General features: G+C 38.5%; 1 protein-coding gene across 7 annotated transcripts in view; it reads left to right on the forward strand.

Annotated features, from left to right (window-relative positions):
• The first annotated feature begins 3,800 nt into the window (after positions 1-3,800).
• THADA (THADA armadillo repeat containing) overlaps positions 3,801-24,277 on the forward strand; it is a 161,805-nt gene continuing 141,328 nt past the window's right edge. For 2 of the 7 annotated variants that reach the window (XR_008734881.1, XM_055725413.1), the window contains exons 1-21: positions 3,805-3,843; positions 5,045-5,139; positions 6,561-6,655; positions 7,078-7,208; positions 7,919-8,067; positions 8,222-8,254; positions 9,075-9,127; positions 10,103-10,289; positions 10,954-11,048; positions 11,351-11,571; positions 12,538-13,229; positions 13,603-13,754; positions 13,891-14,046; positions 15,185-15,307; positions 16,235-16,358; positions 17,806-17,954; positions 18,830-19,040; positions 20,410-20,545; positions 20,929-21,065; positions 21,470-21,628; positions 22,796-22,953. Coding sequence is in view for 6 of the 7 variants with exons in the window: in XM_055725413.1 (XP_055581388.1) it covers positions 5,064-5,139; positions 6,561-6,655; positions 7,078-7,208; positions 7,919-8,067; positions 8,222-8,254; positions 9,075-9,127; positions 10,103-10,289; positions 10,954-11,048; positions 11,351-11,571; positions 12,538-13,229; positions 13,603-13,754; positions 13,891-14,046; positions 15,185-15,307; positions 16,235-16,358; positions 17,806-17,954; positions 18,830-19,040; positions 20,410-20,545; positions 20,929-21,065; positions 21,470-21,628; positions 22,796-22,953 (3,237 nt within the window). In the remaining variant the exon portion in view is untranslated. Of the gene's footprint in view, positions 3,844-5,044; positions 5,140-6,560; positions 6,656-7,077; positions 7,209-7,918; positions 8,068-8,221; positions 8,255-9,074; positions 9,128-10,102; positions 10,290-10,953; positions 11,049-11,350; positions 11,572-12,537; positions 13,230-13,602; positions 13,755-13,890; positions 14,047-15,184; positions 15,308-16,234; positions 16,359-17,805; positions 17,955-18,829; positions 19,041-20,409; positions 20,546-20,928; positions 21,066-21,469; positions 21,629-22,795; positions 22,954-24,277 lie in introns of all 7 variants that reach the window. The other 5 variants (XM_055725410.1, XM_055725412.1, XM_055725408.1 and 2 more) reach the window with 4 other exon arrangements.

Genomic DNA, 24,277 nt, shown 5'->3' on the forward strand with positions numbered 1-24,277 from the left:
ACTCCCTTGCAGTGACCTTAAAGTATCCAAACAATTTGCTGAAACTGCTTCATTTGTTGGTACTTTTCTAAGTGCCTCATGTATTTTTTAAGCACTCATTACTGAAAAACATACTAAAAACATGCTTGCTGGTATAGCAAGATGTGAATTGTTTTCTACCTGATACCTTCTGTCTAGCGTCTTCAACCTACACTAAAAACAAATTAACTGAAAAAAAGGGGGGTTTAGATTAAAAGATTTAGCCAAAGACTAAAAATTGTCATTGGGTTCCTAGCAAACACTGTACAAAATAATCTATCATTGATGTTTAATGAAAACTTTGGCCATATCATTTCCTCAAATAGCGACATGTTCTCTTTAGATACACCAGGAGCGTGGAGAGCATTTGAGTTCAGAGCTCAGTGAGGCAAGGAAAAACAAAGGTGACATGAATGGCACGCTCAGACAGCAGAAGGGAGAGCAAAGCCTGGTCACTAAATGACTCTTTCTTACAGTTTATTCTGTGGATTGACATTTTCTCTGGCCTCAGGTAATAAAAATGCTTTGCAGCCACAGAGGTCTCAATACTCATACATAAAGAGGCATGAGAAAATATTCTGGAAGAAGTAGGGATATTCAGGATTTTCTTTCAATTGTCCTTATCTGTAAAGTATGTAGAGGTACCTAGAATCTGTGTTCAGGTACTGAAGGGAATAAAATTACCAGTAGAACAACTGGGACACACAGAACAAAATACAACCTTGTTTTATAATTAGCATGTAAGGGGGAAAGCCATACATCTTCCAGGCAAAGATAGAAAACTATTGTACACATAATTGTGGTCTCAGGAAGAGAGTTTCTCCTTTCCCTTGTCGCTGATGGAAGTTACGTACAAGCAGTAATAAATCTGAAGTGGAGTCTTGCAAATGTGTGCAGAAGAATGCAAAGAACTGGTACATAGTATGCTGCAGGAGCAACCTGCAAGACCAGGTATTTGGATCTTGGAACGATCATCTGTTAGCTGGCTCACTACAGAAGTAAACCAAAGCCAAAATACCATTAAATACTTGCCTCTCTAATGTGGGCTCTAAATACTAGCCTCTAGATGTGGCTGAAGGTGTGTGTGTTGTGTGGCTTTTACTGTCCGTAATTGACTGTGATGCAAGAAAGTAAGTGCTAAGTTTCTGGTTATCTTATTAAACAGTAACCTCATTCATTTTGAATATTATGAACACTGTATTGCAAAACATCTACTCCAGAGTGTGGAAGCTAATAATAAAAAACCCCCACCATTTCAGAGATTATCAAGTGGTTATCAAGCCTGCAACTCGAATGTAAAATTTGGGGTTTATGAGACTTTCCTGAGAATGTAGAACATGATTCTGACATGCTGGGACACAACCTTACCCCCATCATGACAAACAGAGATTTTTCTGGTCCTCTTTCACAAAGATAAGCATTGCAACCATTTAAGTTTAGGCATTTCAGACCAGTATGTGTGTCTACAACTGGAAAATATATTCCAGAAAACATCTTGTGATTCCAAAATCTTAGATTATACAATGTCTCCTGTACATTCATTTCTATGTGGATTCTTTGGAAGGATAATGTATATATTTGAGACTTGCAATAGAGAAAAAGTTCCCCTGATATTGATTATACAAGTTGCAATTACAAAACTGTGATGTACATAGATCATCTTCAGGGGCTGTTCAAATTAATTAAAAAGTATATTGATTTTTCTTGACAAAAAAACAGCTTTAAAGGTTTTATTTAAGTGGAGAAGGGGAAGGAAGAAAGATCATTCCTGTTCAATTCATGCTGTTACCATGACATATCTTAAAATGTTGCTCTTTCAAGGCTATGGCTTGTCTTTCAGTGATGGAAAAACGGCATCTTATCTAAATAGCCTGTAGTATTTGTGCTTCAGTACCTTTGAATGGAACAACCTGTGGTTAATTCAGTTACTAATGAAGGCTTTTTCTGTGTAAGAGGAATACAGCCTATGAGTAGGTCCATGGCTTCCCTGTAAGAGCACAACCTCTTTTTAATTGTTTGGCGCCACGGAGTGGTAAAATTATATATTGCTCTAAATAATCAATTTCTGAGAGTTTTCAAATGATACCGTCTCCCAGTGAAAGAAACTTAAAATGTAAAATATTCTACTTTCTGGCTATAGGCATTACTCAAGAAGACTAGAATTTACAGCTCCCAACAGTGTGGATTAGAATATTTCCTTTGAGAGGGCTTTTCCACTGGTGGATGTTGATTTGTCAAAACTGTAAAGTTTGTGAACATAAATCCAGTGCTTAGAAAAAAAAACCAAACCAAACACCACCTTCTGATGAACTGCAGAAACATTGCAGTAAAAGTCACTGTACTTGGCCAGAGCAGGGGACCATCGAGCCTGGTATCCAGTCACTCGACTGTCAACCTCAGCCAGTTCCCAGGAAGTTAAATGTCCAGAATACCCCACAATATCGTCCCAGTTTCCAGTTGCCTTGAGGTTCAGGGACTTTGTGAGACAGAAGTTTTGTGTTTTGAAGCTTTGTCTGATTTTGGTTTTGGTTTTGGTGGGTGTTTTGTTTTTTTGGTTTGTTTTTTTTTTTTTTTTGGGGGGGGGGTCTGTTTTTTTCTTCCATGAGTTAGTCCAGCTGCTTTTGAACAAATGTAAATGTCCTAGGATTATGAGCTCTGTGGTGTAAATAATTTATTTAGTTTCGGACGTGCCATCTGTTTGTTTCATTTGATGCCCCTTAAGTTTTGTAGAGACAGTGAAAAATGATTTTAGAAGTTTCTGTCATATTCCATTTCAGTAGTTTCTTTGAGACTGAAGTTACCTCTTAATGGTTTCATAGAGGGAAGCCCCCATCTACCTTTGGCCATCCTTCTTACCCTACCTTACACCTCTGGCAGTGCTACTACCTTCTTTTTGGGTAGGGATGAACACTGCACGCAGCGCTCAAGGTGTAGGTGTATTTATACAGTGCCATAGGGATGTTTTCTAGTTTTTTAATTCTCTCCGTAGCAATTTCTAACACTGTGGTCGCTTTTTTGGTCCCTGCAGGATCTCCGGCTCATGGCAGGGCACAACATAGCCATGACACCAGTATTTCAAGCATCTGTGCTCCTTATGAGCAGAACAGAAATTACGAAAACAGAATGGCTTACCTTTCCAAGGTGGTTAAGCCTTGAAGAGCCCATGCCTGGTGAGCTGCTCAGAGGTATTATGCGAGCTACTTCTAAATAAGTTATTGTGAATACCATAAACTTGGTGCTCTTGGGGAACAGAGCAATTGAAGCGTGTGGGTCTTGCATGTTGGCATTTCATTTCTCAAGATGCCTCTTCGCTATGCATTGCACTACGAAGCGTGGATTCTTCTGGTGTTACCTGACAGCTCCCTGGCATGGATGCTTCCTCTACTTGTTAAAACTCGTGGAGAGTAAAGCTCTTTTGGAAAGCAGAAAGTTGCTGGGAAGATAATCCCTAATGTTACAGAAAACGAGCTGGAATACATAGAGCTGGAACCCTGAAAACGGTTCCCCTGAAGCTGGGGAACCTGTAGGAAGAGGACAAATTTTCCCGCAGTGCATTTCCCCGAGACTACGTTTAAAATGAGGAAAGTCTTTTACAAAGCAGCCCCGCCACCTACGGCGGGGTCCCAGGCAGGTGCTCCCCCCCCCGGGGCCCGCCAGGGCTCCTGCAGCGCCACGGCCGTGGCGCTGCAGGAGCCCTGGCGGGCCCCGGGGGGGGGGAGCACCTGCCCGGGGCGGGCCGGGGGCGGCCCTCGCGTCCTGGTTGGCGGCGGGCGGGGCGGCGGTACCGGGAAGGGAAGCGGCGCCGGCGGGTGAGTCTCCCCTCAGGTCGGGGTTTTTCCTGCGGCTCCTTTCCCCTTTGCTACGGCGCTCCGCCGCTTCCATGGCGGCGGCTCCGCGGCGCTGTCGCTTCCCGTGGCGGGTACCGCTGCGAGCCGGGCCCGGTTACGGCCCACCGCCGGCTCTGCTGGGCTCTCGGCCGGTGCGGCCTGGCCCGGCAGCGCGCTGGGAGCCGCTGTGGGGCGCGGGGCTGCTGGGGCCGTTTCGGTCGGTCGGGGAGAGCGTGTGGCGATCGCACGGCGGCGGGGCGCGGCGGCGCCTTCCTGTGAGGCGTTATGGCGGGCTCCGGGGCTGTGGCGCCGGTTGCCCGGGGGGTGGCCGCCGCCGCCCCGCCGGTGTGCCCCCAGCCCCGCCGGTGTGCCCCCAGCCCCGCCGGTGTGCCCGCTGTTGCCGTGCCGGCTACCTGATCCTGAAAGAAAATAAAAGGAGTTACGCTTTCCTGACCGCTATCAGCTGGCACTAGATAATAGGTCGGGGGATCTTTTCAATGTATATAAATGCGTGGAGGGAGGGTACAAAGATGGAGCGAGGTGCTTTTCAGTGGTGCCCAGTGCCAGGCCGTGGGCACGGACTGAAACACAGAAGGGTCCCTCAGGGCATCAGGAAGCATCCAGATGTGGTGTGAGGCTGCTGGAGCACCGGCACAGGTTGTCCAGTAAGGCTGGGGAGTCTCCATCCTTAGAAACATTTGAAAGCCACCTGAACATGGTGCTGGGTAATGGCCCCAGGTGGCCCTGCTTGAGCAGGGGGTAGGACCAGGTGCTCCCCAGAGGTCCTTTCCATCCTCAGCTGTTCAGTGGTAACAAGCTTGTAAGCCAGTGAAACAGTAAAACGGAGCAACAGAAGTTTTGTGGTGTTATTCCCCTACTTCTGCATGATATTTTTGAACTGTGATCCAGGGGCATGCCACAGACTACATAACGAGTGCAGTAAAAACACTGGTGAGACAGTTTGTCATTCATTCAGCAAATCCTGTTTTCTATTACTTTTGTTGCATAAAGTCTGTATGAATTTTGGACAAAATGCTTGAAATAGTTGTAATAGATCTTGGAAAAATAATTTGCACAGATAATACAATAAAAATTGCGTCAGGAAGTGAAAAGACCATTATCACAGGAAGTGTTTGTAATTACACTTTTAAAATAATGTGACCTGTAATTTTAAAAAATGTTTGTAGGTTTTTTTTTAGCAGGTATCTATCAGTTAAAATGGTTTTAAAGAAGAAGAAAGAAGTTCAGGTAGATGCATTCCTTCTTGATCATCAGAAGCTTGAAAAACTTCAGAGTAAGTGAGGTGTTTTTTCCTGAGTTTACGCGGAATTTTTTTTCCTAGTAGTAGAATGCGTTTGAGTATTGAAAACTTCAGTTTCAAAACTGAAATTGATTTGTTTTGGTGGGGTTTGTTTATTGTTATGTTTTACTTGGTCAGTTTTGTTTTGTAAATTTTAGGTATGTTTGCTTTTTTTAGGTTTGTTTTTATTTTTTAATGACAATGACTTCTTACCTTGGCAAAGTTAAAAAGAATCCTCTAGAACACTCTTTCTTTGGTTGGAAAGCTCTTTGCTTTTTTTATCATTGGTGTGAAGTTGGTAGAACGGCCTACTTGTCATCCCACTTGCAGGCCTGTAATTCAGTGCTGCCTGAAGTACGAGCTTTAATATGTAGGATAACACCAAATTTCAAAGAATCACAGAATGGTTGAGGTTGGAAGGGATCTCTGGAGGTCATCTTGAGAGTATTTTCCCAGCCTTTGTATTTTCTGTAGTTAACTTGATTTAAAGATACTGTTCAAATGCTGTTTTATTTTGTGGTGTGTTTTTTTTGTTTCTTTGATGAGAGAATCTTCCATTGATCTTTTCTTCAAATAAAAACAAACCCAAACCCAAGTAAATCAAGATTTGTACTCTGAAGTTGCTATGAGGTGCTCCTTGCCTTTTCGCAGTGGTGACACTTGGAGTGCTGCATCTGTTTCCAGGCTCCTCAGTACAAGAGAGGTATGGACATACTAGAGACAGTCCAGTGAAGGGACACTAAGATAATGAAGGGCCTGGAACATCCCTCCTGTGCAGAAAGACTGAGAGAGCTGGGACTCTTCAGCCTGCAGAAGAGAAGGCTCATGAGGGTCCTGGTGTGTTCCGATGTGTAAAATATATCTGAAGGGAGAGCATAAAAAAGGCTTTTTCCTGTGTTGAACAGTGATGGGACAGCAAGCATGAGCGCAAACTGAAACACAGGAGGTTCCCTCTGAGCATCAGGAAACACTTCTTTAATGTGAGGGTGACTGAGCACAGGCACAGGTTTCCCAGGGAGTCTGGGGAGTCGTTATCCGTGGAGGTATTCAGAAGCCATCTGGCCGTTGTCCCGGGCAGCCTGCTCCAGGAGACCCGGCTTTGAACGGTGTGGTTGGACCAGGTAACCTCTGGAGGTTCCTTCCAACTTCAACCATACTGTGATTTTGTGAAACTGGTCTTCAAACCAGATGAGGCCTACTGTATGTTACAGTGAAACTTGTATTTATCTTTTCTTTTTGTTAGAAAAAAAATTGGTGTTAAAGTGTTGTGGCTTAAGAGAATGTAGCGCCAGTAGGTTTACTGGAACAGGAAAAAAGCCCAAGAATTAAGCAGTGATTTCTTACTATAAATTATGTGGTGTTTATAATGCTTACTGTAGTTCCTTTCTAAATAGAGACTTTTTTTCTAAATGTAGGGTTTTCAAAGGCTGAAGAGCAAAACCTGGCATCTCTGCTTCTGCACTGCGCACAGTTGAGCAATGGCATCCAGCAGATCCAGTGTATTAAACAAGTAAGACTTCACCATTATTGGTGTGGTTCTTGGTAACTGATAGTGTGTCATGTGCATTGGTAATGGGAAACAACAATTCTGAAATAAACTTTGTAATATTTTTAACATTCCTGGGAACCGGTGAAAAGCAGTTGTTACTGCTGTATGTGCATGAGGTAGAAATGTAGTTCTAGTATGTAAATTATCAAGGGCTACAGTTACTGAAAATGGTGGAAGGCAAGTGATACCAAGTTTCCTATTTTGTATGTATGTATCTTTGGTATTAGAGGTGTTCTTGGAACCTTGTTCAATACCTGAAGCTCAACAGGGTATGGTAAAGAGGGGGCAGTTTTGCACCATATACTTGGATAACAGGAAATTCTGCCTCTGTTAATGATCAGGGTATATCCTGGGGTTTTGTTGATCATATGTTCTGTTTATAGATTATGCCATTGATGAAGAAGATGGATCCAAACTCTGCATGTGATCCCATGGTTAAAACTTGTTTGGATATTTTGGGAGAGACGTATTTTTCACTGAGTATAAAGAATCCCTTGAAAAAAGTGTTAGCAAGGTAAAAAATTGAATAGTAAACCTTTATTTTTGTAAAAATGCTCTCCTTACCTAGGAGTCAGTAATTTATCATGCACTACAAATTGCTGTAGTTTAATTACTGAAAATCTGTGGTACTAATATGTGAATATGTACTGTTTTCCTTTCTTATATCATTGGATAAATAACTGCAAAGTGAAGTACTACTTTCATTACTGGAAAGACAACATAGTGTGTAATTAGCACTTCGAATTTTAAAATACCATATTAGAGTAGATATTTTAAAAGAAATATCTCAACTTTGACAGTGTCAAGAGAAGGTTGTTCAGAGGAATCGTAACTAAACTGTGGTTTCATGTGCCTGTTTTTATGGCAATTAAATTTTTTGTTGTAAAATTACTGTATTTCTTCAGTATATTTATTACAGACTTACCGTTTTTAAGAGCCAGTGCTTAGCTTGTTTCATTTCTATGTCTGAAAACATTTTTTGCCGCTGAGAGGTGCAGGGTTTCTGTACTGTATTTGGTCACATGCCGGAGTTTTATACCCCTTTGACACGTTTTGTAGCTGCAAAATTGGAACATGTGTGTTTATTTTAAAACAGAATTACGTTTTCATGCAGGAGGAAACATCTATCTATTATTGGAGTTTTAGGTGACATTGACTTTGGTCAAGTGGATATTTAACTCCTCAGCATGAGCTAACTGATTATGCTGTTTCGTACTGTTGCAGTTTGCTAAACGGTCTTCCTGAACAGTTTATGACATTAGCTGTACAAAGCTTTGTATGCTGCCTTAGGGAAGAACTGAAAACCACAGACATATATCTGTACAGAAAAGTACTGGACAACCTTGCTTCCTGTATGGAGGACTTCAGCTTAGGTATGATATTGAATATATTGTTTTCTGTTTTATCTTGCTCAGCATTGGTTTGCATCTTGGTACTGCACCTAGTAGTAATGCTTACACTTTATCTATGTAAAATGGAATATATTGGCTAGTATTCAGTAGTTAAAATGTATTTTCTTTCTTTTAGGTAGAGCAAGTATTAAGAACCTGTTTGAAGAAGGTAAAGCTATATTTGTACTAAAATAAGTTTCACTGTAGGTTATTGGGGGGAGGGTTGTGTGTGAAGAAGTAGCATGAGGTAGGCATAAAGATCTATCAGTTCTGATTTCCTCCTGTTGGTTTTTGATAGCTAACCTCACATGGTGGTGCTTTGTCAAAGGCTTTCCCTTGATTTGTACCAACAGTTTGCAGGGGTCAGTCTTGCTTTATTGAGCAGTCCTAGATATAAACCTGAAAAGTACCAGTGAATGATTCATAAAGGGCTGGGGGAGTTGATGCCACTTTAAGTGAAGTATTCTCTGTCTTGCGCCTCGTTATGGAGTTGAATGTGGTAACAGTGAGCTGTTAACAGCCAGTCTTGACTATAGCAAGCCCAGGCCTGCTGCGCCAAAAATTTTGTTTGCCAATAATTTCGCAGTAGTCTGATCTGCTGGTAATATGGCATAACTTGATATCCTGTGCCCTCAGCATGCAGATAATGTTCACAGCTTCCTGTGGACCTGTTATTGCTGCTTTGCCTTTAGCTCTTGATAATTTCAGCTTTTCATTGAAGAAAATGGATTAGGATTAGGCCAACTGGGTTGGAAACTCTTGTTTTGTACCAGGTTGTTGCAAGCCAGCTGGAGATTTTGCTTTAGCGTTACTTCTTTGGGTTTGCACTGAAATGTCAGCTTAATTTGTTTATGAGGTAGAAGAAACACCACTACATTGATAGCTGTTCGTTGTGTCTGGGTGTGAGGTGTATGTATGATTGCTTTGCTGGAACTTTTCCTGTTTTATTTCTCTTTTAAATAAATTCTTACCATAATTGTTTTCACTAGTTCTTCAGTTTCTGGTGAAGTCACTGCTTGACATACAGGAAGAAAACAGGCAAGTGAACTCAATATAAGCTCTTTTTTTATCTGTTTTTATTTCACTCTTGCAAGATAGTCTGGTATGGTTTGGAATATTTGGTAGCCATACATTGACGAAAGAGGGGAATGTCATTTTACAATAATACCCGCTTTTTAAAAAAGCGGCTGATGAGTTTTCTGTTTGGGTTTTTGTTTTTTTTTTTTTGTGGCAATACAATGATATAAAATAAGAGAGAAAAGGAAGAAAATTAAAAGTCGTGACATTTAAGGCACTGATGCTGTGTTAGAGCTACTACTCTTAAGGGAGGCATTTGAGTTGTGGTTTTGGTATCTGAATCGTGACTGAACCCTGTAAGTAATAGGTACACTTATTAAAATTCAGGTAGAGTAATACTCTACCACTTTGTGTGAGTGTTTAATTCAGTATTGATATTCCTTTTAGTCTGTCACAGCAATCATCATTTAATATCTTGATATTTTCAAGCATTGCATAAAGTGAAGCCTTTTCACTGTGGTCTTTCATTGTATACCCAGAGGATAAGGGTGCTTAATGGAGTGTTTTGTACATTAAAAGTTTGCATGTTGTCTGTCTTCATGTTATAAGAAAGTTAAATCATAGAAACATACTTTGCATGTGCAGGAACTCCTTGAAAAATGACAAAGGAGCAGCACTGTGTTCAATTGTTCTTTTTGGAAAGCTGCTGGAGAAGTTCAGCTCTGCTCAGACAGGATCAAATGAGTGAAAGTTTATCACAGGAACCTGCAGAAACTGTAGTAGAATTGTCATTATGTTTGTTAACTTCATTTTAAAACACTGCCCTTGAATCTACTTCTTGTTTTCCTGTAGTTGTGTATCTGGTTAACTCAGTAAACCAGTTTTTACCATTAATTCTATCTGAAGTTGGCAGAGTGTAGTTTTCTGGGGATGGGAAGAATGGTTTTCATTTCCTTTTTGTGTGCGTGACCTTTTTTTTTTTTTTTCCTTCCACAGAAAGAATCATGGAAATTGTATTGTTCAGACTCAGTTGATGCATGATTTACTGGTAGCCATTAAAGTTTCAATGATGCTTGTACAGAAATTACAAGAAAATATCCAGGGCAGTCTTTGGAAACACCATGAGTCTTTTGTTTGGCAAAGCATGTGTAGCTTACTGAAAAGCTCCACAGACTTCCTAATGGATGGTAAGTTTAGTAACATTCAAACCTAAATATTTTTATTAAACCAGTCTTGTTGGTTTTGTAGTAAACAAAGCCTGTACTTATAAAAACTTGATTTAGCTTGAATGAAAATTGAACTGCTAAGATTAATGGGACTGGGAGCAGTAGTAGGTCTTTCAGCGAGCTGTAATCTATAGATAGTAATTTTGGAGTGTACAGTTTAACTTGTCCTACTACAAAAAAATCAAGGTAATATTACTAATAATTTAGAACTAACAGAAATACTTTTGAGACTGACTGAATGTCTGTGCCTACCAAAAATTTTGTATCTCTATGAATTATGCTGTCAGAACCATTTATTGGTGCACTATAACTAATAGTTTACTAGTGTTTACAGATTTTTTTGTACAGTAGAATTTTATATAAACGTCAGTAAGTTCTGCCACAGTCCTCCTTGTCTTACTGGACAGTTTATATTTTCTGTGTGTTTAAAGGTATTAATAGATTCCTATTACACTAGAGTACAAATTCATTAATACTTGCTATTCAGATGGACACTACAGATTTGTGATTATACAAGTCCAGACGGTCTAGAAGAATTTAATACCGTCTTTATAATTTTGGTACACAGCTGTAGCACTCGATGTTTGCTGCACTCTAATGTAAAATATCTTTTTTTGCCGTGTAGCAACTCTCCTGCAAACTGTTCAGACTACCTCAGGACTGGCTGTTATTCTCTTTACTAAAGCTATGTATGAGCCAGTTGAAGGATTGCCTTCCTTGGTAAGTGTATTTCTTCGCTAAAGACTGAAATTTCATAGTGTCGTTAATCAGTGCTACCAGTGTTGTTCAGGGGCTTTGCTGATGTGGATAGCAGGGCTTGCCAAACTTTGTATCAGTCTTTTGCTGGAGTGTAAATCCTTTATTCTGTCCTTGCCATGTGACGTAATAAGGTTAGGGTTTTGAATTTGAGAAAAACAGTGTACAAGAAGTCTCATCATATCTTCTAAGATTCTCAGTTATGCACAAAATTGCTTTTCTCCTGTGCTAAGATACTTCTAATGGGTGTTATTTTGCTGTTGCAGGTCAGTGATTTGCTCCTTGGGTCAGTGAAACACACGGACGTGCCAGCGTGGTTTGTGAGTAACTGTGGGACTCTGTGTATGGAAGAACTCCCCGACTCAGTCCTTCTCTTTCTCTGCCATGGTGCACTGGCTATGCTGGAGTGGAAGAATGGCAGCATGGGTGAAAATGGAGAGAAACTGTTACTAGATATTGCATCAGTCTTGTTGTCTTTGAGTTCAGAGTAAGCCTGTGTTTCAATTTATATTGTTTCATGTTTGGGCGCGGGGGCTGATTTTTTCACTTGTATTTTTGCATGGCTCATACGGTCCTGGTGGAATATCTCTGAAGTTTTCTGTGTAATGATACCAGTTTCTGCCACAGATTGTGTCATCTTTTTAATATATTCAGAATAACTCTGTAAGTTTGAAAATACGTCTTGATGTTGCATAGATAGTTCTAAGTTACAATTTTCTCTTGTATGCTAAAATGAAATCTTGTTTTTCCAATGTAAGTGGGTTTAGTTTACCAACTACTTGATGGTAAGGTGTGGCAGAATCAGTTGTTATATAGACAGATAAAGCTTAGTTTCAGGATATCACTTCCTATACTTTTAAAAGTACAGAAGAAAACAAAGTGTGCCAATGAGTGGAATGCTTGAAGTAAGATGAGTTTAAAATTTATTTTTCTTTTGCAAGCATTGACTGCTTGCGTCTAATGGACCACCAGTGCTATTGGATAGGAGATAAAAATGTGTATTCAGTTCAACCTTTGTTCCTGCCTTGGAGGTCAGTTTTGTGATTTTGTTTTTGCAATTAAGGTACTCAGTTTTTGTGTTTTTATATGCCAATGAAAAGGTTTTCCTTATATTTTCAAGAAGCATGCAATAACATAATGCAGCTCAAATATTAGCATGTGGATATTAATTTTAATTTTTGTTTTTAAAATAGTAAGTGGAGTGGATTGTCAGGTTTCTTTTATCCATATTTAGGGGTTTTAGTGGTGACCACTTAACAGCTTGTCAGGTAACAAAGCATACACGTCACAACATCCAATTCATCACCTCCTTTTTGTGTTAGTTCCTTTTACCTGTTTTAGTGCGAGTTAAAGTAATGTGATGAGTAATTATTTTGAAACTAAAAGAAATATTTTTTGAAAACATTGGCAAATACAAATAACAAACTTTTTTGTTTGGTTTTTTATTTTAAAGGTTAAAAGAATCCAGTATGGCAGCATCTTTGTCTAGAATCCTTGCTATTTGGACTAATTCAGCACTGGCCGCCCTCATTTCAGGTTCCCCAAATCTAAAAATCAAACTTAATGGGAACTCTGACTTAATTGGGAAGCTGCTGGAATACATTTATACACACTGGGAACACCCTCTGGATGCTGTTAGACACCAAACCAAACTGATATTCAAGAATCTTCTTCAGATACACCGAACCACCATTACTGGATCCAATGAAAAATCAGACCCATTCTTTGCAAGGCTGGTAAAGCGTTTGCTAAGCTTGGAATGGCACGTAAAAGGGAAATACGGTTGTCTTGGCTGTCTAGTAGAGTGTGTGGGCACTGAAAATATACTACAATTGGACAGAACAATTCCAGTACAAATCTTGGATGTGATGAGTGATCAGTCTCTTGCACCCTATGCTAGTGATCTGTTGGAAACCATGTTTACAAATCACAAAGCCCATTTTACTTTGAGTTTTCAAGAAAGCACCTGGATTGACCAGTGGCATGACATCTGGGTTTCTCCTCTTCTAGTAATACTGTGTGAAGGGAACCATGACCAAACTACTTATATTATAGATTACTATTTACCAAAACTGCTCAAATGTAACCCTGACAGTCTGGGCTACATGATTAGAATTCTTCAGGCTTCTGCAGATGCTAATCTAGGTAAGAAAATAAATCTTATATACGTAATTATGATTTTTTTAAAAAAATATATCTCAGAAATGTGAATTCTGAATTGTTACTGTTATTGAAAGTAACTCTTTTGTAGTTTTTGATATAACTTAGTCTAATTCTGAAATAAGGCCTTGTCAGACCTCACAGGGTTTCTGTATGACCAAGACAAAGCATTTTGGGAACCAAGTGATTTAGAGTTCGTTTAATCTATGACAGACACTGTCTTTTGGTGTTTATAGGGTAAAAAAAATAAAAGGGATAGGGGACATGTGTTGGAAGTATTGAGGGTTTCTAACAAGCATTGCAATTAGTACATTGTGTTAATCAACCTGTAATTATTACTGGCTTTCATTTTTGTCAGGCTCTTGCAGTGCTAGAGGAGCTCTTGGAGCATTAATGGCATGCCTAAGAACAGCCAGGGCTCACGGACACCTGGAACTTTCGAATATCATGAGCAATGGTCTTATATCCACTGAATGTATAAAACAGGGTCTAGTTCATCAGCACAATCAGGTAAAAGGACAACTTTTTTTTGTGTCTTTAAATTAGAAGAATTGCTTAGATCCTAAATACTGTCACATTGTTTTAAAACAAAAATGTCGTCATAGGTGCTTGTAACTCTTATGGTTAACATCTAAATATCTTTCAGGTTTGCATTGATGCTTTAGGTTTACTTTGTGAAACCCATCGTAGCACGGAAATTGTGTCTATGGAAGAAATGCAACTAATTCAGTTTTTCATGATGTACAACTTGAACAGCCAGTCTCCTTCAGTAAGGCAACAGATATGCTCTTTACTGAGGAAGGTAATTTCAAGCTATAAATAATGTGTTATGTACCTATTATGTTAGTTCTATAGAATTTAATAACACAGTAGATTTTTTTTTTTAAGTTGCTCATCTGAAAGAGTAGAAGCTCTAAGACCAGGACTATGTCATATGTATTATTAACTGAATGGTGATAAGTCATTGCAAGCAAGGATGGCTTAAACAAAAATTTAAGCGATAGGCACAGTAACTTGATCATGAATGATAGTGAGCGTTACTTATCCTGTCAGCGTTTGCATACTTTACCAAGAGCAAAGCAGCGTGCCATAGAGTAAGCAATGAACATTGTGGTGCCATTGTTGTAGGCTGAGTGTAGTTATGTTGACTTGCCAGCCCTCAGGCAAATTCAGTCACTTGATCAGCCTCAGCAACCTGACTTGGAAGGCAAGGTAGAGGAAGATTAAGGGAACAGCAAGACATGTGGCTCTGCTGTTACAGTCTGCAGGGACTGAGTGTGGAAGTTGCTGAAGTCACATGTAGGTCACGGTAAAAGGATATGGATGAAATGAGGAAACCATGTATGTATAAAGAATGTTTTTGGAAGATGTTAATGGCAAAAGAAAGCAGTGTGAAAGAGAAAATAGTTCATTTGACATGGGAGAAAAATGAGAGAATAGACTTGGTGGAAACAAGAGAAGTCCATCTCTTTCCATTCTTGCCTGGTGCAGACTGAGGAATATGAGATGGGAAAATTGTGTTAGAGGGAGTAATAAAAAAGGAAAATAATACTAGTAGGTCATAAAAGGGGTGGGGGAAGCACTCCTGAGCCGAGTCAAACTCCCTTGTAAGAGATACTGAAGCTTCTTTTACAGAGGAATGTATATTCCACAGAAAATGGGGAGGTGGGAGAAGAAGAGTGAGCATGAATTTGAGAAAGATGGAAGAAGGTGTTGGGACCTACAGAGGAAGGAGGAAAAAAGCTGGTCACAAGAGAGATGGGGAGCAAACAAAACTTGGCTTTGGAGTGGAGAGAGAAGGATCTGTTCTGTGTTAGACTATGCATACTTCTTAAAAATTACAAGCAATATGATCTGGAAAATAAGCTGAAAATCCCCCTTTCCCTTATTTAACTGTCAGTGATACTTGCCTTACCTATGTTTTGCTTTTGTTTTAAAAGTTATTTTGTAGGATACAGGAAAGTTCCCAGGTGCTTTATAAATTGGAGCAAAATAAAACCAAGGAAGAATTACTTGAAAACTCAACTAAAAGGCATCCTTTGGGGATTTTGCAGCAGTACAAAGTAAGTTAGACTGCTAGAGATACAGATGTAAGAGGTGGATAACATTTCTGAAAGGTCATTGTTCTTGAGCACTTCTGGGGGAGTTAGGCTGTGTCTGTTAGGAAATAGTGCAGTGCAGGAGGAAGAAACCTGTAAAGCGAAAAAGTGCTGAGGACCTTGTTCACTCTGTATGCACTTACACAAGTTGATTTTGACTGGTAAATGTGCTGTTAGATCATGAACTGTGTGCCCATTAATATTTAGAGGATATCTTTAGGGTTAGTTTTTTCTGAAAGCAAAAAAGGTTATTTTCTGAGGGATTGCTTCGTGATGTGGACTGAAAGAGCAGTAAGTGGGGATGACTGGAGATGTACCCCCAATCCAAACAAAAATTTTCAGGTAAATGTGCTGTCAGCTGCTGGCAGTTTACTAGCAAATTTTAAATGATGTGCATTACTTGGGCTTGAAATAGATATCTGTTGAGCTTCAGCCTTTGTCTAGCTCTCCAGAATGATCAGTGAGAGAATGAATGACAGCTTCAGCACGAAGACTTCAGTATGAAGGCTTTTTTATCTTTGTCCTTTTTCCTATTTGAAGCCTCATGTAATCAGTTTCTTTGTGTTAAACTGTTTCTTGTCTTGAGTTCTGCTTTTCTTGTTCAACTAATTTTCAAGGTTTTGATACAAGGGCCATCTTTTTGTGGGAGTGGAGAAGGGAAAGTTGTTTTTTGGTTTTTTTTAAGAAAAAAAGATTGTCCAACCTTCACAGTACTCCAAGAAACAAGAAATTTGTCAGTACTATAAATGTAGGCCTTCCATTCTTCCAGAATTAACTGTAAGATCATAATTTTTGGGGTAACATGTAAAGCAGGATGTCCTGAATTCAATTACTTTTGTTTGTAGGGCAGCAAGTGAACTGTCTTAAACTTCTTTTCTTGTGATTTTTCAGGAATTCATGTCATCTGTGTGTGACAGACTTTTTGAGGCACTGTTTCCTGGTTCATCACACCCAACCAGATTTTCTTCACTAACTATTTTAGGATCAGTAGCAGAAATATTTTCTGTTCCAGAAGGTGAGAAGCCTATAAGGCTGTTGGAATGGGAGGTATTGAAGAAGTTTCTTTTATGCCAGCTAGTCAAGCCAAAGTAAAATGGTTTTTATGGTCCTTAATTTCTGTGGCATTTCTTTTATCGCTTTCATTTTACCTAAAGAAGGATAGTAAGCTTTATTGGAAAATGGAATATTGAAGTAAACGCAAATATTTGTGACCTGTTGAATATCTTCCATAAATTGGGATTTTCTTGCATAGTCTTTTTTTTTTAGCAAGGTGTTTCGATTAATTTTTGTTATTGTAAAAAAACCCTTTTGGACAGGATTCAATATGTTTGATAACTTTGCCCCCTTTTCCTGTGCGGACATCTTGGTAACATGTAATTTAAAACATTGAGACCATAAAAACTCCTGACTGAAAAGGCTTGCATATCCTTGTAATATTATTATACTAAATAAGGAACAACTTAGACAGTTTATGATGATGTGCTGTGGTTATTTTAAATTTTCTTCACAATGTTATGGCAACTCCAATTCCTGAAGTATGAGTTAGAGCCCTGGAGTATTGATGGTCTTGCAAAATCTTGTCTCTGTATCACATGGCTGATGTAAGTGTTTTCAGTCTTAAATTGTAACTATTTTTTTTTTTTTTAGAGAAATTATACAGTTAAGATAAAAGTTGATTTTTAAGAGGGAAGAAAAAAGTGTCGTCTCGGTAGACATTTTCTCAAAAATCTTGATAAATCATGAACACATTAATGTTGTTGTTTTGAGTTTGTAGTATGTTACTGCCTTTTTTTAAACAAAATAAAGTTGTATTGAGAGTTGTTTGTAATAGCAGCTTTAGGATTTCAGAAGCCTGACATAACTTCTGTAAAGGAGATTTAGCTGATGTTGTGTTCTGTGCTGGAATGTGGTGTGCTTGTTTACATGTTAAAATTTCTGGCTTCATTACAGCACAAGTCAGTTGCATGAAGTCATGACTCCTTTGAATCAAAATTAAAAGCAAAAAATTGTCATGGCTTCCATTTTAGAGGATTATTCCTGTGAAAGAATGAACCCCAAAAACCGAACCCCAAAAACCAAATCCCAAAACACTGAATTTATAAACCTTCTTTGAGGGGAAATATTTTCTAAAATTACATACTTCCAGGAAAATAATTAAAGCTAAAGTAAAGGTTATTTTCAATGCTAAATTTAATGTGAATAACTGGGATTCTGGTTTTGGCGACAAGTTGCTTTCTGTGTTACTGAGAGTAACTTTTTTTTATATGGTAACTGTGGTTTTTTTCAACAGTAAACATGGCATTTTAAGACCTATAAGAGAAGTAAACTGTATTATCATAATGCTTTAGCTAAAATTTTATTTTAATGCTTTTTTTAGTATAGCTAAGGAAAATGTGAATACAGTGCACATTGTGGAGAGAGTTACAGAAAAAAATGTGTAAGACATTGATTTTTTTGAACAGGCCAGGTACGAATTTTTCACTTGGATCAGGAGATTGATTCTACTCGTGTCCAAACTTTGATCCAGTGTTTTGCCAGTACTTTTGAGGAAGTAAAAGCTCTGGCATTCAAGCTTTTGATGAAACTACGTGATGTTGCATTTAAATTACAGGTATGTAATTAAAAATGGTTTAAAGAGAGTAATTTCATGAAAGATGAATGTTCCATATTTGGGTTAGGTATAAAGTGTAATTCCTGAAAATTAGAAGTCATTCCAAGTTGCCTGCAGTAGGGTTAATCAGTAGCATCTTCTATATATTTTTACACAGCTTCTGCCCTTACCTAAGGAGGCTTGTTTCACTAATGGACGAATGAGTTTGGGAAGTTCATTGGGTATAGCTGTGAACTATCAGATAATTAATTACTGCAAGCTCCTTGCTTAGCTGTGACTTCCATTTGTAAATGATTGAGGCATTTTGACTTGGTTACTTTTGTATTTTAAGCAGTTCAGCTCTGTGTTTCTTTTCTTTTCTGATTGGACTTAGATTTCATTATCGAATTGTCTTTTTTGATGTCTGCCAGTTTTTGCCCTTTGACTTGATACTGATTTTTCTGTTTATGACTTCATAAAAAACTAATTATAAATTAATAACTACTGGTGGACAAATACTGCTTCCTGATAAACCGTGCTTCTCTGTGATATCTGTTAGCAGATAAAACACAGTATTTTTTGGGGGGGACACCCCCCCCCCCCCCACCCCCCCAAAAAAAACCAAACCAAAGCAAACCACCAAAACCCATCCTCCTGTGAAGTGTGGTGTGTTTGAATGCTGCTTTATTAATGACTATCCCCATCCTCAGTATGTAATTGTATCTTTGCTAGATACACCCATATGCATGTTTTGAGTGTAAGGTGATCAGTGTACAAAGTGTTTCTTAAATAGGTAGCAGCAAACTTACTGAAAAGCAGCAGATTCCAGGGTGCTAAGTAGCGTAATTAAATCAATATGGAAGCTCAGTAAAATAAGCAATACTGGATTTTTTCAGGATTCTGAAAATCTAGGTCTCCTGTTCCAAGCAGCAGTGGATCTTAGCACAAGTACGAAGCCATACGACTGTGTCACTGCCTCATATCTGTTGAACTTCTTAGTACATCATAAAGGACTACAGCATATTTGTTTAGAACAATGGGTTGAGCATAATGCCGAGATGGATGAAAACACATCAGTAAGTACAGTGGAGGTGAACACTCTAGCAGGTAAGCTTTTGGGGAAATGAACCCCCATGTTTTTTATATTTGTTTGAAACTTTACTGCTTTTCCTTAAGGCTTGTGGTAGGAGGTATAATGAGTAAGACATGCTTATTTCTGATAGGATTTTAAGTACAGTTTGTTTTGCTGTTAAGAAGCCAGGTGCCTTCTGTTGATGTTGAGGCTATCTTAATGTTCTTAGAACATGGGTTTTATTATTATTTTGATCAGAGGAAAAGTAACATTGAGTGCCTGGTAGCTAGCCTGATAAAACTGTGCACATAAGGTGCAGGAAGGGTACCTCTGCTTCCTCTTAAGAGCTTGCTCACCCAGAGTGAAGGCAGCCATAGTTGGTATGTGTCGTGTTCCAGTACTTGATGTTTGCAGTGCTGCCCCTTGGAGCTCTGTTCACTTGGAACCATTTTTCTGAGTGGTTTGCAGTCCTACACAAATGTTTCTGCGGTAATTAGGCTTTGTTCACATGTGGAATATTTTTCTTTGGTTTAGTGCCTCTGGATTGAAAGGTGAGAGGCTTTAGAGATGGCAGATTTGGCAAATTTGTTAAACAGACTTCCTCCACCTTTTGTAACTTGCAATAAAACTAAAATATTTAAATTCATTATTTGTAATAAAGCATTGGATGTAATTTTTAGTAGACTCACTATTGTATACTTTTTTGTGCCATTATTGTCTTCTCTACAGGTGCCTATTAATACTCTTCATATGCAGTGAAATCATGATTTTGAGGCATAGTAGTGGTTGCCCTAAATGAAGCAAATGCATGGGTAACCTCATGTCTCATTGTTACAGATCATTTCCTGTTGTTGGTTATCTGTAGTTCATTACCTGAGTCTGCAATTCATTCTGATTCTGACCTTGAGATGCCACGTTGTATAAACATAAAAAAAATAGGCACATGTATCTTTGAAAAATAGCAGGTTCTTTAGTGGCTAATGTAAGATTCAAATACTTAACAGTAAACTTCCTATCTTTAATATTGTGCTGAACTGTTGGTTGTATTAACCTGGCTCTAAGGGTGAGGTTTGACTTTCAGTATATGGCAGGTGACTACTTTTGACTTGATGAGCTGTGGAATTGTCCCTGAGCGTAGGATCTGGGCTGTGCTTTTCACATCTACTGTTTCGATTTGGACAGACTAAATTGGCTATACCAAGTATTGCTGGAGTTTACGTAACACAAAATCAATAACTTTTATTTAAATGACAGAAGTGTAAAGAGTGCAACGAAATTACTGTGTATTTTCTATTGAGTTGTTGTGTAAACAGCCTTTATTCCTGTTTCTTTAACACAGACTTGTTTCCTAGAAGATACAGTATACGTATATGTAATGTAAATCTGTATTTTTAAAAATTTTAGTGATCAAGCTTTTGTTGGCAAATGTTGAAGAAGAAATATTCCGAGCTAGGAAGTCTCTGCTTCAAGCAGCAGCATCATTCCCAATGTATGGCAGAGTGCACTGTATAACTGGAGCTTTGCAGCAATTGCCTTTTAAGTAAGTAAAACATAGTGCTGAATAGTAAGTTGTAACTCTGTATTTAAGCACAGTGGAAAAGCTACTCAGGAGAGCACAAAAATACACTGTAGCATTTGTAATGAAATCCAGTATCTGTGTGTCTCAGAACTCTTACTGGCTGTTGCACTGTTTAGCCAGCTGTTGGATACTTCCTTTGTGTGTATTAAACTCATATATATATATATGAGTATAAAAAGTCTTAGGACTTCTAAAACTGTACCCTTTTTATAGTTTTCATAAATAGTGTTGAGGAATTGTTTGTAATGTCAGTTCTTTCTTTTAAATGTAAAGTTATTTTTAATTCACGTTGTATTGCTTTTTGTTTGTGATTTTGTTGTTTGGTTTTGGGTTTTTTTTTAAAGTAACTTGGCGTTGGTAGCTGAATGGAAGGAAATGGTGGCCAGGCTCATTCTGATGTCATACAGACTTTCTGCTGTAGTATCACCAGTAGTGCAGAGCTCATCACCAGAGGGTCTTATTCCAATGGATAGTGATTCAGGTAAACAAACAAAACCCCAAAAGAATTCTGTTAAAATCTGAACCTTCTGAAGTTCTGTTTGTCTTACAGCAATTCAGAACTAGAGCTAGCGCCCCTCCCTTTCAATTTCTCATTCTGTGTCATAATCTTAAGCCACTCTTAACTTCTGATAGAGGTTGTCTTAACTTCTGCACTAAAAATAAAATAAAATTGCAGATTATGTTGCATGTCTTTCAAAACAGATGACTGCTAAGTCCAGTTTTCTTTCTTCCTTAATCCTTGTAATCACCATAGTTTCATATTTATTTTTTTTAGTGCTAATAGCTTTCTTTTGTATTTAGATACCCAAAAGGAATTACATTTGTATAAAGAGCTGGAAGTGAAAAACAAAATTATCCTAAATATTCCTCTTGTTTAATGTGTAGAAAGTGCAGGTCGCCTGCAGATGATTCTGCATGAGATACAACCACAGGACACGAATGATTATTTTATGCAAGCAAAAATTTTGAAAGAACACTGCAAAGTACAGTCTGAAAAGCTGGCTGACTGCAGGCCAATGGAAAGTATTTCCACAGAAATAAGAGGTAAATCCAATGCTGTATTACTAATTAAATCAAGATATTCTTTATACAGCAGGCATTTTAAGCGGGTGATCAAAATTGGAACTTAGTTGCATTGTATAATGTTTCATTTCTTCAATAAATCTGTCAGAAGCTCATTCATGGGCATGGTTTTAAAGACTATTCACTGTGTTTCTGGAAGATTGTGGTTAATCTCTCTTAGAGCACAAGTGAAAATGAGTTGTTTTGATACTGGCCTAGCCTCTATTGCCTTAACTGCCCTGGCCAGGTAATCTTTAACACCTTTTCTGTCGCGCAGTGCTTTTGATTTCTTGTTGAAAGGTGTTGGTGTGATTTCCCTCTCCAGTGTACACAAGGCTAGTGGGGGGAATACGTTAATGCAGTAAAACTTGTTGCATGAAATTACATAAGCAGAAGCTTCTGTTTGAAAGATTCCAGTAGTAAAATGTTAGTATTTGTCTACTTCAATGAATAACAGCTATGAAATCGAGCCTTACAGTGATAAAGAAATTGTAAACGTCAGTGTATTTAGTGTATGTCAGAAGAAATTAATAGAGTATCTGTAAATCTTTAAATTTAATTGTTTTTTCCAAGCTTTTCAAGTCTTAAATATTTGAACTTTTTTTCCTTACCTGGCTTTTTTCCTGTGTTTAAAATCGTTCTGGTTGGGCCGGAGGGTTTGTTTCATGAGGGCGGGGCTGCCGCTCTGTTCTGGTGGCCCCGTGGCCGCCAGGTGGGGCTGTTGCGTTAGACACGGGAGGCCGTTGCCAGGCCTCTTCCTGTGCGGGCTCCTGTCACCTCCAGTGAGGCTGGGTTGGTGATTGACGTGGAGTTTGTTGGAGCCTGGCTCTAAAGTTTGTATAGTTTTGTGTTTGTGTAGTTCAGTGTGCAGGTGAATAGCAACTGTGACCAGAAGACCTCTTCTACTCTTTAAAAATAGCAGTTTCCTTGTGAAGTGGTATATTGGTGCCTTTCCCAAGTGGAATGTTCAGGAGTGGAAGCAATTAGGGTCAGCAAAACCAAATTATCTTTTGGGTTAGCTAGTCTAGACATTTTTTTCGTAGTTAATTGTGTTTTGTAAGAAGATCAAGCTAAATGAAGTTTAAATTACAAGTCTACATCTGAGAACCTTGAGTGATACTATTACATTTGTTGATTTTTATTTTTAAGGTGAAGAAAGGCAAACGTGTGACGTCACAGCTCAAATGGTTCTTGTATGTTGCTGGAGAAGCATGAAGGAAGTATCTCTGCTCTTAGGGACACTGTGTAAACTTCTGCCTTCACAGGCTACTTCTGAACCTTCAGATGGGTTGATTACTGTAGAACAGGTAGGGATGTAATTTTTATTATAAAACCTTTGCTTTATTTTGGGGTGGTGGGCAGGGGAAAGGCAATTTTCAGAAAACTTTTTTCTTAAATGTACTTTATGTATGGGAAAAGTTTGGTGTGGTTTTATTTATTGCCATGTTCTTACAGTTTTCTTTTTTTTTTTTAATACTTGGTTAACAGTCTACTTTTTGATAAAGTGGTATTTGGAAGGCATAACTGTAGTAGTAACAGAAATTATTACATAGCTAACAAACTCAAGGAATCTTAATTCTAATTGTATTTGGTTATTTATAAGATATATGCTGTGTTTAGGGGTACCAATGCCTGCCTGCCGTCCTCCCTTGCCCTGTGTGTCTCTTGGTATATATTAGGCGTTAACAGAGTTGCTAAAAATCCTCTGTACTGACTTCCTCTAAGTGTGGTTTGTTCCATTTTGAACTTGAGATGTTGGAATTTGGCTTGAAACTCTTCATTAACTGAACTTCATGATCAATAATTCTGAAAGTCGAACAAACATGCTGACTAGTTGTACTCTTGTCCTCCGCAGGAGGCTGAATTATGAATAATTTGTATGTAATGTGACTTGCTTTTTCCTCCAATTTTTTTGACTTAAGAGATCAGAAATGTTAATAAGCCATCTGGGTCTCCTGTAGGATGTTGAATGCAGTGTTTACAATAAATTAGATTACCGCAGGCATTTATTTGGGAAATATTTTGTGTTTATTAAATTTCTGTTCTTAATTGATGACCTTTTCATTTCCATATGGCTTCAACACAACCAATCTCTACGTGGAATGTTGAAGTATGCAAGACATACTACTTTTTAATCTCTTTCCAACAGAAAATACTGATTTGGTTTTTCCTAAGGTGTTAGAACTTTCCATCTTAAAATAAATCATAGTATAATGTACTGCAGATCTTAGTTCTTATGTTATCTAATGTTGTGGTACGATGGAAATAATGTTAATATCTTTATTATTGCATTGTCTCTAGCCTTCACATTTTCATCTGGTTAACAGCTGTGCTTGTATTGTTGCAGAGATCTGGAGGGTAGATGAGAGAACAGATACGTGTTTCCAACATTATGTTCCTTAATCTGCTCCGAGTGAAAAATGAATTGGTATTTTAGAATGAGTCAGCTCGAGCTGTAGCATCTCTGTCTTTATTTAGAAAGCAGACATTAGTAGCTGCCCTTTCAGAAACACTATGTTGTTAAGCAACATACCTTCTTTTCCTATAGATGTCTCATTAAGTTCTTCATACTTCTGATGTCTTCCTGTAAAACAGAATGTCTGCATTCTAATATGAAGGATGCTAATTGAT

This window comes from Falco cherrug, chromosome 13 (assembly GCF_023634085.1).
Source record: "Falco cherrug isolate bFalChe1 chromosome 13, bFalChe1.pri, whole genome shotgun sequence".
NCBI classification, from domain to species: domain Eukaryota; kingdom Metazoa; phylum Chordata; class Aves; order Falconiformes; family Falconidae; genus Falco; species Falco cherrug.